This window comes from Camelina sativa, chromosome 18 (assembly GCF_030686135.1).
Source record: "Camelina sativa cultivar CO46 ecotype springtype chromosome 18, ASM3068613v1".
NCBI classification, from domain to species: Eukaryota; Viridiplantae; Streptophyta; class Magnoliopsida; order Brassicales; family Brassicaceae; genus Camelina; species Camelina sativa.
This window is the reverse complement of record NC_141897.1, coordinates 23115211-23130140: the sequence shown is the minus strand read 5'-3', so window position 1 is coordinate 23130140 and position 14930 is coordinate 23115211. Positions and strand designations below refer to the sequence as shown.

The window sequence follows — 14930 nt, the reverse complement described above, 5'->3', positions numbered from 1 at the left end:
CTTAAAATAACATTTTGTTTAACAGCCCAACAAAGAAAAAATCTCCTCTCGTCACGTGCATTAATTACTCCCAACAATTCAGACTTTGCAAATTTAATTATATTATTACAAAAATAAAAATCGTAACCTTAATTTTTTTATTATTTTCTGTGGTGGAAAAAAAAAAAAAACTCAGTGGTATATATATATATATGGAGGAACTCGCACCAAGAAGTAGCATTAACCGTCGTGAGCTTTTGTGCTCTGTTTCTTTAATTTTATTTCCGCTCAACTCGTTTATCTTTTGAAATTCTCTTACAAATCGTGTTTGCTTCGATGGAGTGGATTCGAGGAGAAACGATCGGATACGGAACGTTTTCTACAGTGAGTCTAGCGTCATCGCCGTCTAATAACGGTTCCGGAGAGTTTCCAACGTTCATGGCCGTGAAATCCGCAGACTCATACGGCGCTGCTTCGTTGGAGAACGAGAAATCAGTTCTGGACAAACTCGGAGACGAATGCGACGAGATCGTACGGTGTTTCGGCGATGATCGGACGGTTGAAAACGGAGAAGAGATGCATAACTTGTTCTTGGAATACGCTTCCAGAGGGAGCTTGGAGAGTTATCTCAAGAAACTAGGCGGTGAAGGTCTACCGGAATCAACCGTACGCCGTCACACGGGATCGGTGCTCAGAGGACTACGACACATCCACGCTAACGGATTCGCTCACTGCGATTTAAAACTCGGGAATATTCTGTTGTTCGGTGACGGCGCCGTTAAGATTGCCGATTTCGGATTGGCTACGAGAGTTGGGGAAGTTACGACGTTAAACGAAGGAGTTCAGATTAGAGGTACGCCGTTGTATATGGCGCCGGAAGCTGTTAACGATAACGAATATGGATCAGAAGGTGACGTGTGGGCTTTGGGATGCGCTGTAGTTGAGATGTTTAGTGGCAAAACGGCGTGGAGTTTTAAAGAAGGATCGAACTTCATGTCGTTGTTGATACGCATCGGTGTTGGTGACGAGGTTCCGATGATTCCCGAGGAGTTGTCGGAACAAGGAAGAGATTTTTTGACAAAGTGTTTCGTTAAAGATCCCAAAAAGAGATGGACGGCTGAGATGCTTTTACACCATCCGTTTGTAGCCGTCGATCTTGATCACGACGGTTTAGTAGAAGGAGAAGGTTTCGTTGTTAACCTGAAAACAGAGGAGGAGGTCTCTACATCGCCGAGATGCCCTTTCGAGTTTCCCGATTGGCTTTCGGTTTCTTCCGGCTCACAAATGATCGATTCGCCGGAGGAGAGGGTTGCGAGTTTGGTGGCTGGTTCGATCCCTGATTGGTCTGTCACCAATAGCTGGGTCACCGTACGGTGACGGTAGTGATTAAAAAAACAGGGGACAAAAACAGAGTTGCAGAGAAAAGGCTAGAGCTTTTTTTTTAGATTCCTAGTCAGATCCAACAATTCTAATTTAATTCGTTGTATATTTGTTATTAGAAATCCAGAGATTTATTACATGTAAATACCAATTTTGTTTTCATGATCCCAAATCTTGATTCTCTTTAGTATATATATAAACATCAATTTCCATAATTGTTGGGTATTCCAATCTCAAACCAACTCGCCTATTAGTATGATATTGTCCGTTTTGTGCCCAGGTGGCAAAGCCCGCACAGATTTTTTATTGAGCTCCTTCCCAAAAGGCCTAATACTAATTGGAGTTGGTCTTGGCTTATATATTAGAACATTATTTTCTAATCTTCAGATGTGAGACATTGTTTGTATCCCAACAAACCTCCCCTCAAACTATGTACCACGATACTTTGGCCTCCCCTTCAGCGAAACCCAGGTACTTAGGCTCTCGTACTCCTTTATTCCTGAAGTATTCTTGAAGCACCCTTAATCATGTCATCTTTTTGAGAGATCCTCCCACACCGAACATAGAGCCCACACCCCATTCCACTAGGTCCACTTTTCGACCTAAGCTCTGAAACCAATTGTTGAGCATTGCAAGCCCAAGCCAACTCCCCTATTAGTATGATATTGTTTGCTTTGGGCCCAGGTGGCAAAGTCCACACGGATTTCTTATTGGGCTCTTTCCCAAAAAGTCTCATACTAATTGGAGTTGGTCTTGGCTTATATACTAGAACATTATTTTCTAATCTTCACATGTGCGACATTGTTTGTATCCCAACACTTATAATTATCTTTCTCCATGATCATATGAATGTGAATAAAAAGATCATATATTTAGACACAATCAATCATGCGCCATGAGGTAACAATAATAAAATCCTTTGTAAAGTAAAGGATTAAGACTCTTTGACAAGGCTCGTGGCCACCACAGAACAGCTTACTTCAGACTTAGCTTCATCTTCATCAAACCAACTCACCGATCCATACAACACGTTCTCTTCTAACGCAATCGGACTCTCCAATCTCACAGTGTAACTTAGCTTCTCACTTTTCTCGCTGAACATTAGTCTTTTTGGCTCTATGACGACGTTTAGACCCTTCAAGCCTCTCACTCTCACGCTGTAGCTTGTCTTTGCTTCTCCCACGTTCGTCAAAGTCCTCCGAAATATCTTGGGACCGTTTTGATCGGACGTGAAATAGGCAATGATTGAAGGGTAATTGAGATGTGGAGATGGGTTCTTACACGCATCGGAAAGATTCGATCTTGTGATGATATTGATCAATTTTCTTGATTGTTTTGCATTGTGACAAAGGAAGTTTATGAAATCTTGTGGACTTGTATCATAGATTAGGCCAGGGTTCAAGACGTTTTTGGTACTTAGATGTCCTGCTCCAACGGCTAAAGGGTTGTCTAAAGTCAGAGCCGTTGTCATAATTGCAGATTTTATAGCCGATGGACTCCAATTTGGATGGACTTGCTTTATAAGCGCGGCTACTCCAGCTACGTGAGGTGCAGCCATTGATGTCCCGGTTAAAAGATTGAATCCGCTTAGTAATGGTCTTGTTGTAGTTCCCGCGACTGGTTTAACCGGTGGCCAAGCAGAGAGTATCAGTGTCCCAGGGGCTAGAATGTCCGGTTTGAGTATTTGAGGGAAGCTTGTGAATGGACCTCTCGAGCTGTATATGTCTACTTCTGGTGTTTGTTTTGTCCCGATTACCGTTTTCCGAAACTCCAGCCTCGCGGTCGCGTTGTTTTTATTGCTCAATGCGTAGCTTTTAATAGCTTCTCCGTGCTTTGAGCTGATGAATGCTACCGGAAACTGGTATTCGATTGTGTCTTGTTCCGTAAGTAACTTATCTGTTACTAGAACTACTGCTGCAGCTCCGGTTGATTTGGCTTGTTGTAGTTTGCTTTCGATGTTAACGTTTTCGTAACAGACAACAATTATGTTAGCCAGCGTCTTGTTTCCGGCTTTGCAAGATTCTATGTACGTCACGGGAAACTGAACTGAAGGGATATCTCCGGGAAACAGAGACGGAAAGTTGAAGCTAACTCCGTTTCCTAACGTTAGGGTTCCTTGAAATTGCCGACCGATTGTTCCAGCTCCAACCGTCGTAATCCACGGCGCTCCGTTAATCAAACTCCAGTAGTAAGGCCCGTCATTACCACCTGAAGCAACGACGAATACGCCTTTTTGAATCGCAGCAAATGCTGCTACTGCAATCGGATCATTTTCTAGACCGAAACCATCAGCTTCGTCGTCATCATTCTCAAAGCTCAATCCTAGTGACAGAGATATCACATCGACTCCATCTCGAATCGCTTGATCAATCGCTGCGATAACATCTGATGCGTAAATCCCTTCTTCCCAAGCGGCTTTATAGATTGCTATATGTGCGTGCGGTGCCATTCCTGAAGCGGTTCCTTGCGCATAAGAGAAGTAAGATGCGTTCTTAACGTGATTTCCAGCCGCAATGGCCGCAACATGAGTGCCGTGTCCGATTGTATCGTAGGGTGAAGAGTATTGACCAATCTTGGTTCCTCTCAAATCAGGGTTGTTGGCGAACAAGCCCTTGTTGAAAAGTCTTGCACCAATTAGTTTCTTGTTGCACAAGGAAGAAGAATTGAATTGACATTCTCCTTTCCATTTAGACGGAACCGAACCAAGCCCATCATCGTGAAAGCTGGGACTGTCCGGCCAAATACCGGTATCTATGATTCCGATGACTGTACCAGCTCCATAATTCGAGACCGGCCATGTACCGGATGTCGAATTTAGACCGATAAACTGCGGAGAGAAAGTGGTGTGAAGCTTAACCGGTAAATCTTTGGTGAAAGAGACATACCCGGGTTTGTGTTTAAGACGTTGGAGCTCGGAGTTGGTGAGAACCGCGCTAAACCCGTGAACCGAATCGGTATAAGCGTAGATAATCTTTGGGTTTCTATCGGTTATAACCGAAGTAAGAGTTGTGGAAAACCAGCTTTGGTGATCGGGAAATGGCAACGGTTTGGCGGATAAGTCCATATGGATGATGTAAGTAGAGGTCTCCGCCGTCGCAACCGCTACGAAGAAGGAGATGATCATAACAATTAGGACGGTAATTGCCATCTCTGAGCAAGTTTTTTTTCCTCTGGTCTCACTAAACTAAATTGAGTTCTGGTTGTTGGTAAGAATGGATTATAGTTTTGTAAGAGATGTTTATTTTTGTAATTATGATTCAAAGTCGGAGAGATTGTAACCTTTACTTGGCTTTTGCTTTTGGTAAAGCTGTTTTAGGTGGTCGGCATTTCATACACTCATCATTGTTTCTTTTACTTTTTCTCTTTCCATTGTGTTTATTTAAGTGTACAAGGCCTGTAAATGTTAGGCCCATTGGGCTTGAAGGAAAGTATTAGGGTAGGTGAGCGTTGTTGGATTCAGATTTTGCATATGCATCGCGCCAAGTCTTCTAGATTTTCCCGCCATTCCCATTGGCGTCTTAAACCTAAATCAGTAAATCGGATGCTAAGCTTCGAGGTTCAAAAAAAAAAAAAAAAAATCCCCAAATCCCCAAATTAGCCGGGATTGAATAATGTCCGGTGATAATTCAACGGAGGGTGGCCGACGACGCAGCCGAGGAGCGGAGGCATCGAGTCGGAAAGACGCACTCGAGAGGCTGAAGGCGATTCGACAAGGGGGACTTCGGAATCTATCAGCTTCAGGTGGTGGGTACGATATTAGGCTAGAGAAGCCAATCTTCGATACGGTTGATGATGACGAGTACGACGCACTTGTTTCCCGGAGACGCGAGGAGGCTCGCGGATTTGTAGTCGACGACGAGGAAGGTGGCGGTTTGGGATATCTCGACGAAGGTGAGGAGGAGGATTGGTCGAAACCAAGTGGACCAGAATCGACTGATGAATCAGACGACGGTGGTAGGTTTAGTGGCAGACTTAAGAAGAAGAAAACGGAGAAGAAGAAAGGGAAAGAAATGATGCAGCAACCTCAGATTAAGAAGGTGAATCCGGCGCTTAAGGCTGCTGCTACTATCACTGGTGAAGGTAGACTTTCTTCTATGTTCACATCTTCAAGTTTCAAGAAGGGGAAAGAGACTGATACAGGGAAGTGCGAGGGTATACTCAATGAGGTAATTGCACAGGTTACTCCTGATGATCTTGACAGGGAAAGGCATAAGAGAAGGATACAACCAGGTACTGATCCAGTTACTATCTCTAGGAACAAAAAACTCATTTCTGTTACTTCAAGCATGAAAGTGAAGGAATCAGAACCAAGACCTTCAGTGTACGAGGGTGATTGTGTTTCCATGGAGGATGAGTTGATGAAAGATTTGAAAGAGGAAGATATGAAAGAGTCTGAAGTTATTCCTCCGTATGTTTCTGAGAATATTGAATTACCTGGAAGTGATAGTGTTGTAGAGGATGGATCAAACAAGATTAGGAACGCTGAGGTGAAGACCGAGTTAGGTGTAAAGGAGGTGTTTACATTGAATGCAACAACTGATATGAAAGAGAAGGACCCGGCTTTAAGCGCCTCTGCTGGTTGGAAGGAAGCGATGGGAAAAGGTGCAACTGAGAATAGGGACTTACTTGGTTCTAGTTGTGAAGGGCAAACTGAATTTGATTTGAATGCTGATGGATCACTTCATTTCTACATTCTTGACGCTTATGAGGAGGCTTTTGGCGCGAGCATGGGCACAATATATCTGTTTGGGAAGGTGAATCTCTTGGGATTTTTCACTCAGTTTTTGTTTTGCTTAAATTTGTTATGTGGCGTTAATCTAGATATGAATTTGGACATTCTCTATTTACAATTCAGGTTAAAATGGGAGATACGTACAAGAGTTGTTGTGTGGTAGTTAAGAATATTCAGAGGTGTGTTTACGCTGTTCCAAATGATTCCATATTTCCTTCCCATGAACTAATCATGCTCGAGCAAGAGGTGAAAGACTCTCGACTTTCTCCTGAATCCTTTCGCGGGAAATTACATGTGAGTTTGACTGCTTGTGTTACATGCTTGGAGGAAGCAATATCTTTTTCGCTGGTATTTATTCTTGTTGGATGTGTCTTCTCAGGAAATGGCATCAAAACTGAAGAACGAAATTTCTCAGGAATTGTTACAACTCAATGTTTCAAATTTTAGCATGGCGCCTGTCAAGGTTTGGTTATTTATTTATTTTTCATGTACTTTGCAACAATACTTTTTTGCTTTACTTTCTATTCTGCTCTTTATGGATAAATATCAGAGAAATTGTGCTTTTGAGAGACTGGATGTTCCTGCAGGCGAACAATTTGTTTTGAAGATAAATTATCCATTTAAGGTACATTTCATCTGTGCAATATTAAACTAAAACTCATCCTTTCTTTTGTTAAACTTTTTACATCTCAAAACTAATGACATATTTTCTTTGTTCTCACAGGATCGTCCACTTCCAGAAGATCTTAAAGGCGAGTCTTTCTGCGCTTTGCTCGGGTCTCATACCAGGTTCTGACATCTTACTGCTTAGTTTCATTACCTTTCCCTCTGTTTGGTAGTTGGTCAGTTAAGTTTGTATTTTCTAGTCTTTTGTGGGCTTCTTAGTTTACTATGTATGCTGGCTATGCAGATTTAGTACGGTGCTGTTTTTCCAACCTTATCGAAGTTAATTTATGTGCAGTGCTTTGGAACATTTTATTCTTAAGAGGAAGATCATGGGACCTTCTTGGCTCAAAATTTCAAACTTCTCTACTTGCTCACCTTCTGCAGGAGTACGACCTTAGAATCGTGGCATAATCATATTATCAGTAATTTTCTAGTTTGTTTATCTTCAATAATGAGAGGATTTGAAACTTGTGCAGGTGAGCTGGTGCAAGTTTGAGGTTACTGTTGACTCTCCCAAGGATATCACTGTTTTAGTTTCGGAGGAGAAGGTGGTTCATCCTCCTGCTGTCGTTACAGCCATAAATTTAAAGACTATGGTTAATGAAAAGCAGAACATAAGCGAAATCGTTTCTGCATCTATTCTCTGCTTTCACAACGCCAAGGTTGGTTTACAACATTTAAACAAAGCTTCTTTGCCGTTTTTTCTCTTTGTGAAGAATATGGATATTTGATCATGACACTACCAATCACCAGTATGTGTTCGTATCATGTGGTTTTATATGACTGCTCATCTTTGGACGATTGTTTCTTGCTGAAAAGACGCTCTTATGTCTGCATGAATAGCTTGACATATGATGTGCGTGCTCCTTGATTTTTCAGATTGATGTTCCAATGCCAGCTCCAGAAAGAAAGAGATCTGGTATTCTGAGTCATTTCACCGTTGTTAGGACTCCTGAAGGAACTGGTTACCCAATTGGTTGGAAAAAAGAAGTGGCTGACAGAAATTTAAAGAATGGCTGCAGTGTTTTAAGTATTGAAAACAGGTGTGTTGCAGCTCTGTTACTGAATAGGATGTGTTTATGATCCATATATATCTTTGGCAGTTCATGTTGCTTCGTTCAACATTTTTGTCCTTTTCTTACTGCAGTGAAAGAGCATTGTTGAACCGATTGTTTTTGGAGTTGAACAAATTGGACAGTGATGTTCTTGTGGGACATAATATATCAGGTTTTGATCTGGATGTTCTTCTTCAAAGAGCCCAGGTATAGCAAAATCTCTATTTACCATTTAGAAAAAGTGGTAGTGTCGTTACAGTTTTTTTCTTTCTATGATGTACTTTTTCATTTACATGACCTGGACAATGTGCTGCTATTTGACTCATATCATTTTTGTAAGGTCCTTGTCTTCCAGGCTTATTAGATGATTTTTAACATTAAGAAGCCAGCAAGTTTTTTTTCATGCATTGTACATCCTTTCGTCTCTTTTCCCAGTCTCTCGTGTTGTGATGGTGACGTAATAGAGATATGAACATTGTCTGTCTTGTTCTTACTACTGTGCAGGCTTGCAAAGTTCAGAGTAACATGTGGTCCAAAATTGGCCGACTTAAACGCTCTTTCATGCCTAAGCTTAAAGGAAACACTAATTTTGGGTCTGGAGCTACACCAGGGCTCATGTCTTGTTTTGCTGGAAGGCTCTTGTGTGATACAGATCTGTGTTCTCGTGACTTGTTAAAGCAGGTATGGTACCCAACTCTCATAAGCAGTAAGTTGAAGCTCAATCCCTCTTGTGTAATCATCTGTTTCTTGTAGGTCAGTTATTCGTTAACGGACCTTTCAAAGACACAGCTGAACCGGGACAGGAAAGAGATAGCGCCCAATGATATTCCCAAAATGTTTCAGTCATCCAAAACACTTGGGGAACTTGTAAGTTCTTCAATGAGCCTGCTCGCCTGCTCATCTCTGTTTTATGCATGAGTTGGTACTGCCACAATATTAATGATAGTTTATGAGTCCTTGCGAGTGAAAATTTTTGGTGCATATTGGTGAAGAATAAAATAATCCAGTCATACGTAGAAGTAAAGGAATTGTAGATAACAACAGTTCATGTAAGCTTGATGAGTGATGACTGCATCTTAATTCCTCGCTTGTTATAACCTTTTTGGTTTTCAGATTGAATGTGGTGAGACGGATGCATGGTTATCCATGGAGCTCATGTTTCACTTAAGTGTTCTTCCTCTCACTCTCCAGCTTACTAACATAAGCGGCAATCTTTGGGGGAAAACACTTCAAGTAATGACTCCTTATTCTCCTCTCTTTCTCTCACTCTCTCTCCCGGGAAGCTATATGCTGCTGACTTATGCATTTTTTTGTTCATGACCAGGGAGCCAGGGCGCAGAGAATCGAATACTACTTACTACATACATTCCACTCGAAAAAGTACATTCTCCCAGACAAAATATCACAACGTATGAAGGAAATAAAGTCATCAAAAAGAAGAATGAATTATGGTCCGGAGGAACGCAATGTAGATGAATTAGATGCTGACATGGCTTTGGAGAATGATCCGTCTAAGGGCAGCAAAACAAAAAAAGGTCCAGCCTACGCTGGTGGACTGGTGTTGGAGCCAAAGAGAGGCTTATATGACAAATATGTGTTGCTTCTGGATTTCAATAGTCTTTACCCTTCTATTATACAGGTTAGCAGATTATTTTCTATTTTTCAAGCCTTTGGTGGCTGTTTCTGCCTGCATGATAGATAAGAGTCATGATATTTTTCAGGAATACAATATCTGTTTTACGACTATACCACGATCTGAAGATGGAGTTCCTCGTTTACCTTTGAGTCAGACACCTGGAATTCTTCCAAAGGTTTGTGACCATTATCGATCCAGTATATATTCTCGATCTGTTATAGGTTTTCCAACGTCAAATCTATATAATTACCCCAACCCAGTCAGAAAATCCACCAACCAAAAGTAATATTTTGCTTCATTTTCTTTTACTAAGACCAATGCGACCTAGCTGTTGTCTGTTCAGTATTGTATTAGTGACTGCTGTTTTCTGTAGTTGAAGTAAGATTAATCTTGACATCATCGTCTAAATTATTGCTATATGCACTTTTCGTTGCCACGACTTTAAGTTTCTCTCCTTGTTCTGGTATTCCCAGTCTAATAGAGAATCCCACTATCCTTTGTTTTAGTTGATGGAACATTTGGTTAGTATAAGGAAAAGCGTCAAATTAAAGATGAAGAAGGAAACAGGTCTCAAGTACTGGGAGCTTGACATTCGGCAGCAGGCATTAAAGCTCACAGCCAACAGGTTTGCATCCATGGTTTTGCTTGTGTCGGCAATAATTGCTAATCACCGCATTTTGATGTTTATGATTTCTTATTCATTCTAAACACAGTATGTATGGATGTCTGGGGTTTTCTAATTCAAGATTCTATGCTAAGCCTTTAGCAGAACTCATAACACTACAGGTAAGTGATGCTTTCAGTGTTTTTGAGTGACATTTTGTTTTTTTCTCTCTATTCTTCGCGTGATTAGGCCAATTTCCTTAACATTGTAGGGAAGGGAGATCCTGCAAAGAACCGTGGATCTTGTCCAGAATCATTTAAACCTAGAGGTATCTCCTACACATCGAGTCTCAGGAAATTCATTTTAGAAGAGAAATTAGTAAAATGTTTCAACATCTCTGCTCTGTCAAGTCTAGAATTAAACATCTTTCTTTTACATAGGTAATATACGGTGACACAGATTCAATCATGATTCACAGCGGACTAGATGATCTTGAAGAGGTGAAAGCCATTAAATCAAAAGTCATCCAAGAGGTAGGTTGGATTATAGATTTGTCTCTATATTGCTGTCGTTGGGGAAGGTGCTTCACAGTATCAGACATTTGATTTTGGTTTTTTTAGGTCAATAAGAAGTATAGGTGTCTAAAAATTGACTGTGATGGTATATACAAGAGAATGCTTCTTCTTCGAAAAAAGAAGTATGCTGCTGTCAAGTTGCTGTTTAAGGATGGGAAGCCTTGCGAGGTAATCTTTTATGTAAATATTTTTGCATACCCTTTCTTCTAGAAAATTCTGGGTACTAGATGCATTCTCAATGCAGGACATTGAGAGAAAAGGTGTGGATATGGTCCGTCGAGATTGGAGCTTGCTCTCTAAGGAAATAGGAGATTTATGCCTGAGTAAAATCTTGTATGGAGGGTATGTTTTGAACATCCACCACAGAACATTTTTTTTACTCTCTCATTCAAGCACAACAAGCCTTTTCTTCTTTGCAGGTCATGTGAGGATGTTGTTGAAGCAATTCATAACGAACTTATGAAGGTAATCTTTGTTATCATTTTTATTAATCTTCGCTAATTACTTTGATATTCTTTATCATCCAACACGTGTTGCTTTGTCCATGCAACAGATACAAGAGGAAATGAGAAATGGGCAAGTTGCGCTTGAAAAGTATGTCATCACCAAGACATTGACTAAACCGCCTGCAGCTTATCCAGATTCCAAAAGCCAACCACACGTTCAAGTGAGTATGAGAGCTATTATTCACTTTATTTATATATGCTTTCCATATATTTACTTAACTTAACTCTGATTTGTATGGCCAAATTAATCTTCTCAGGTTGCACTCAGAATGAGGCAACGTGGATATAAAGAAGGTTTCAATGCTAAGGATACTGTACCATATATAATCTGCTATGAACAGGTTTCCAACACAGAAGACCAGCTAAATATCATCAGATACTCTATAGAGTTCCTACTAAATCTTTTATGCTTCCTCCGTGCAGGGTAATGCTAGCTCTGCCAGTTCAGCAGGGATTGCTGAACGTGCTAGGCATCCCGATGAGGTGAAATCAGACGGAAGCAGATGGTTGGTTGATATAGATTACTACTTGGCACAACAGATTCATCCGGTGGTGTCTCGTCTATGCGCAGAGATTCAAGGAACAAGTCCTGAACGTCTAGCCGAGTGTTTAGGACTTGACCCATCACAGGTAAAACATCTTTCCTTCAGGCCACTTATCGATTCAGTGATCATGAATTCATGATAACTGATTGGAAACAATGTGTTATTCTAGTACCAAAGCAAATCAAACAACGCCACGAGCAGTGATCCTTCGACCTCCCTCTTATTTGCTACAAGCGATGAAGAAAGGTAGTGATGTCTTTCCCATTTGTAATCTGATACCATATATTTTCTTCATGAATTGGCAATAATCCTATAATTCAAGATCCCCAACAACGTAATTTACATGTAAAAAATGCAGATATAAAAGCTGTGAGCCGTTAGCATTAACATGCCCCAGCTGCTCTACTTCTTTCAACTGTCCATCTATTGCCAGTTCTGTTTGTGCGTCAATCAGTAAGAAACCTGCGACACCTGAAACAGAGGAATCTGATTCCTCATTCTGGCTTAAACTGCATTGCCCGAAATGTCAGCAGGAAGATAGCACTGGAAGAATATCCCCTGCTACGATAGCTAACCAGGTAGTCGAACTTTGTTGAAAAGGATCCTAATCTGTTAAGTTTCTCAGAATAAAAAAATATGTATCGTTATGATTTGGCCTGCAGGACAGATGCTTTAGTTATTAATTCATTCTCATACCTTTCAGGTGAAAAGACAGCTTGATGGATTTGTGTCAATGTATTACAAAGGCATAATGGTGGTATGTAAAACCTTCTCGCCTCATTTTTTCCTGTAATTCTGAACATTTTTCCTTATTAAGTTATGATTATAACGTGTTCTTGTACATTTTGCCTTCAACAGTGTGATGACGAGTCTTGCAAGCACACAACCCGCTCCCCCAACTTTCGCTTGCTTGGTGAACGTGAACGGGGAACAGTTTGCCCAAACTATCCTAACTGTAACGGAACCCTCTTAAGAAAGGTATATCCCCTCATCGACCTTATAACTCCTATCTTTCGAATGCTTAACAGACTAACTCTTGACTTGAGCTTTGTCTTATTACAGTACACTGAAGCAGACTTGTACAAGCAACTGTCCTATTTCTGCCACATTTTAGACACACAATACTCTCTAGAAAAGGTTTCTACTTTACGAGATTCTTATATTTGGTAATTTTGATATCAATTTGTCTTGTCTATATCCCTAAAGTTATCACCGCCATTTGAAATAACAGATGGATGTTGGCATGAAAATTCAAGTAGAGAAAGCAATGGCGAAGATAAGACCTGCGGTTGAATCAGCAGCAGCCATCACTCGAAGTATTAGAGACCGGTGTGCTTATGGATGGCTGCAACTCACAGACATAGCTATTTGATAGTTGTAACTTGTAATAATCATCTCATGTAACTAAATCAATCTTTTATATAATCTTCTTCAGACATCATTATAATCAAACTACTCAGTTTTGTTCAGTCCTAAAGCTTATTAGCATAACTATAACTGAACATTGAAATCTGGCCAATACTGGAACTCACAAACATTTTGGACTCTTGTGTCTGGCAGGTACTAGAGGAACCCTGACCAGTTTAATGCCAGATCATCATCATTGTCTGAATGTTATCTTCAAAGCAGAGTGGCTGTGGAAAAGCACATTTCTTGAGGTGGTTCCACGGAGTGAGGAGCAGCAAGAAGAGTCTCCAGGTTCAGGTCTTGATCTAAGGTCTCATTGTTCCTTGTCTGTGTAGGAGGTAGAACCGGTGGTAACCCCATAGGGTTTAGGCCTAAACCATTCATAACGGCTAAAGTCTGCATTAAGCAGTTGTTAAGTTATGAACAAATGATAGGTTTTGCAAATCCGACATTGATTGTAAGTGATCCAAGTAAGTAATTAAAGAAAACCTGCACTTGAAGTTGAAGCTGCTTCAGATATTCAATAGCTTCATCAAGCATTGAGGCTTTGTCAGTCTACAAACAAAAGAAATAACAATCAAAACAAACAATGTTTCTCTCTCAGAATCTCGGTTTCTGCATAACAAACAAAACAATGTATACCTTGTTGGAATTGGGTATGAGTTTCTGCAAAGCTTTCATTTTCTCGTTGATCTTGCTCCTCCTCCTCTACAGAAAACAAAAAACTCAGCTTCTATTATTAAAATCTTTAAAAGTTAGGCTTCTGCATCTAAAATTAAGAATCTTTAAAGGAGAAAAAAAAGAAGAAACCTTTTCAGACAAGTTGTGGAAGTGTGCATCAATGTTTCTCTTCAACGAATTTTTCTGTCTACCTCCATTTCTCTTTGGTGTTACCATAATTAAATGCAGACAAAAAAAAAAAAAAGAGCTCTAAGTTTGGTTTTTGTTTTCTTTCTCAACCACAAAAGACAGTGAAGTTTCTTGGAACTCTAAATAAAGCAAGTTTTTACCTTGTTTTCGAAAGCATATTTGTCTTGGTCAGTTTCAGAGACTCCATAACCGACGGAAGGGAAGGTCTCAGCGGAGGAAACAATTCTCTCCGGTGGTGAAGAAGAAGGTTGAGTTATCCGAGTACGGGAAAGAATCTGCCGGAGAAAGCTGGAGAGTTCGTCGGAAGAAGATGGAGGAGCAAGACGATCACCGACGTCAGAATCACCCATATCTCTCTCTACTAACTCTCTGTAGCTTTTTTCGTAGTAAAAGGTTTATTATAGGCGGGGAGGTAGTAGGTGCGTGAGATCACGCCCTAGGAGAAGCGCGTGTGAGGTTCTGACGAGTGAGTGGCGTGTCTAATCCCTATAGACATAATCTGGTGTCTCACTCACATCACTTGTGTAGTTGTGTGTTGTGAATAGTTTACCTTTAGTAATTTTTGTATTCACTTCACAACTTTATTTATAGTTAAAAAATAAAGAACTGAACAGATTTTTAACCCAATTTAAAGAACGAAATGAAAAAAAGAATATATTTTTTTTGGACCAGCAAGTATAAACGGACAAACAATTTTGTTTTATATATAAATTTTTTATCAATGTGATAAGTTAAATATAGATAAGATATTTAACCTTTTCAGTAAATGAAACGGTTGGAATAATGGTATTGATAAGATAGGCCATTGATAGCCATAAAGTATACCATTTAATTATTATTACGACTAAACATGAAATAGGACAATTACTTGAAAAGTAAGGTCTTGCAACAGTTTCACCATTTTTGACAATTTACAAAAAAAAAATCCTAATCTTTTTTTGCTTTTTCTTTTGTTGTCCTTGTCCCACAGGTTTA

At 40.2% G+C, this 14930-nt stretch overlaps 3 protein-coding genes and 1 pseudogene across 7 annotated transcripts; 2 read left to right on the top strand and 2 right to left on the bottom strand.

The window, feature by feature from the left end:
* Window positions 1–73: 73 nt before the first annotated feature.
* On the top strand, window positions 74–1546 carry LOC104762858 (mitogen-activated protein kinase kinase kinase 20 pseudogene; annotated as a pseudogene). Its single transcript, XR_015588150.1, has one exon. The product of XR_015588150.1 is annotated as a mitogen-activated protein kinase kinase kinase 20 pseudogene (transcript).
* A 617-nt stretch (window positions 1547–2163) lies between these two features.
* On the bottom strand, window positions 2164–4662 carry LOC104762857 (subtilisin-like protease SBT1.9). The gene has a single exon (XM_010486253.3). The coding sequence runs from the start codon at window positions 4505–4507 to the stop codon at window positions 2294–2296; it is 2214 nt and encodes a 737-aa protein (XP_010484555.1). The 5' UTR covers window positions 4508–4662; the 3' UTR covers window positions 2164–2293.
* Window positions 4663–4832: 170 nt separating this feature from the next.
* On the top strand, window positions 4833–13591 carry LOC104762855 (DNA polymerase alpha catalytic subunit). Of its 4 annotated transcripts, none has more exons than XM_010486252.3 (31): window positions 4866–6113; window positions 6215–6385; window positions 6471–6554; window positions 6642–6716; window positions 6816–6880; window positions 7053–7143; window positions 7234–7419; window positions 7637–7800; window positions 7905–8019; window positions 8317–8493; window positions 8566–8679; window positions 8926–9045; window positions 9137–9451; window positions 9534–9623; window positions 9955–10073; window positions 10162–10234; window positions 10324–10380; window positions 10493–10585; window positions 10673–10795; window positions 10872–10969; window positions 11047–11092; window positions 11181–11294; window positions 11391–11474; window positions 11557–11763; window positions 11848–11924; window positions 12037–12256; window positions 12382–12435; window positions 12537–12656; window positions 12741–12815; window positions 12910–13062; window positions 13239–13591. In XM_010486252.3, the coding sequence occupies exons 1-30, from the start codon at window positions 4971–4973 to the stop codon at window positions 13048–13050; spliced, it is 4611 nt and encodes a 1536-aa protein (XP_010484554.2). In that variant the 5' UTR covers window positions 4866–4970; the 3' UTR covers window positions 13051–13062; window positions 13239–13591. The 4 variants fall into 4 exon arrangements, with proteins under 4 accessions (XP_010484552.2, XP_010484554.2, XP_019096022.2 ...); XM_019240477.2 differs by having other exon boundaries at window positions 12910–13078; XM_087498517.1 differs by having other exon boundaries at window positions 12910–13055; window positions 13239–13357.
* LOC104762853 (transcription factor ALC) lies at window positions 13080–14512 on the bottom strand. The gene is made up of 5 exons (XM_087498519.1): window positions 14096–14512; window positions 13896–13967; window positions 13728–13793; window positions 13575–13640; window positions 13080–13481 (listed from the first exon to the last, which is right to left on the bottom strand). The coding sequence occupies exons 1-5, from the start codon at window positions 14303–14305 to the stop codon at window positions 13299–13301; spliced, it is 597 nt and encodes a 198-aa protein (XP_087354645.1). The 5' UTR covers window positions 14306–14512; the 3' UTR covers window positions 13080–13298.
* Window positions 14513–14930: the final 418 nt, after the last annotated feature.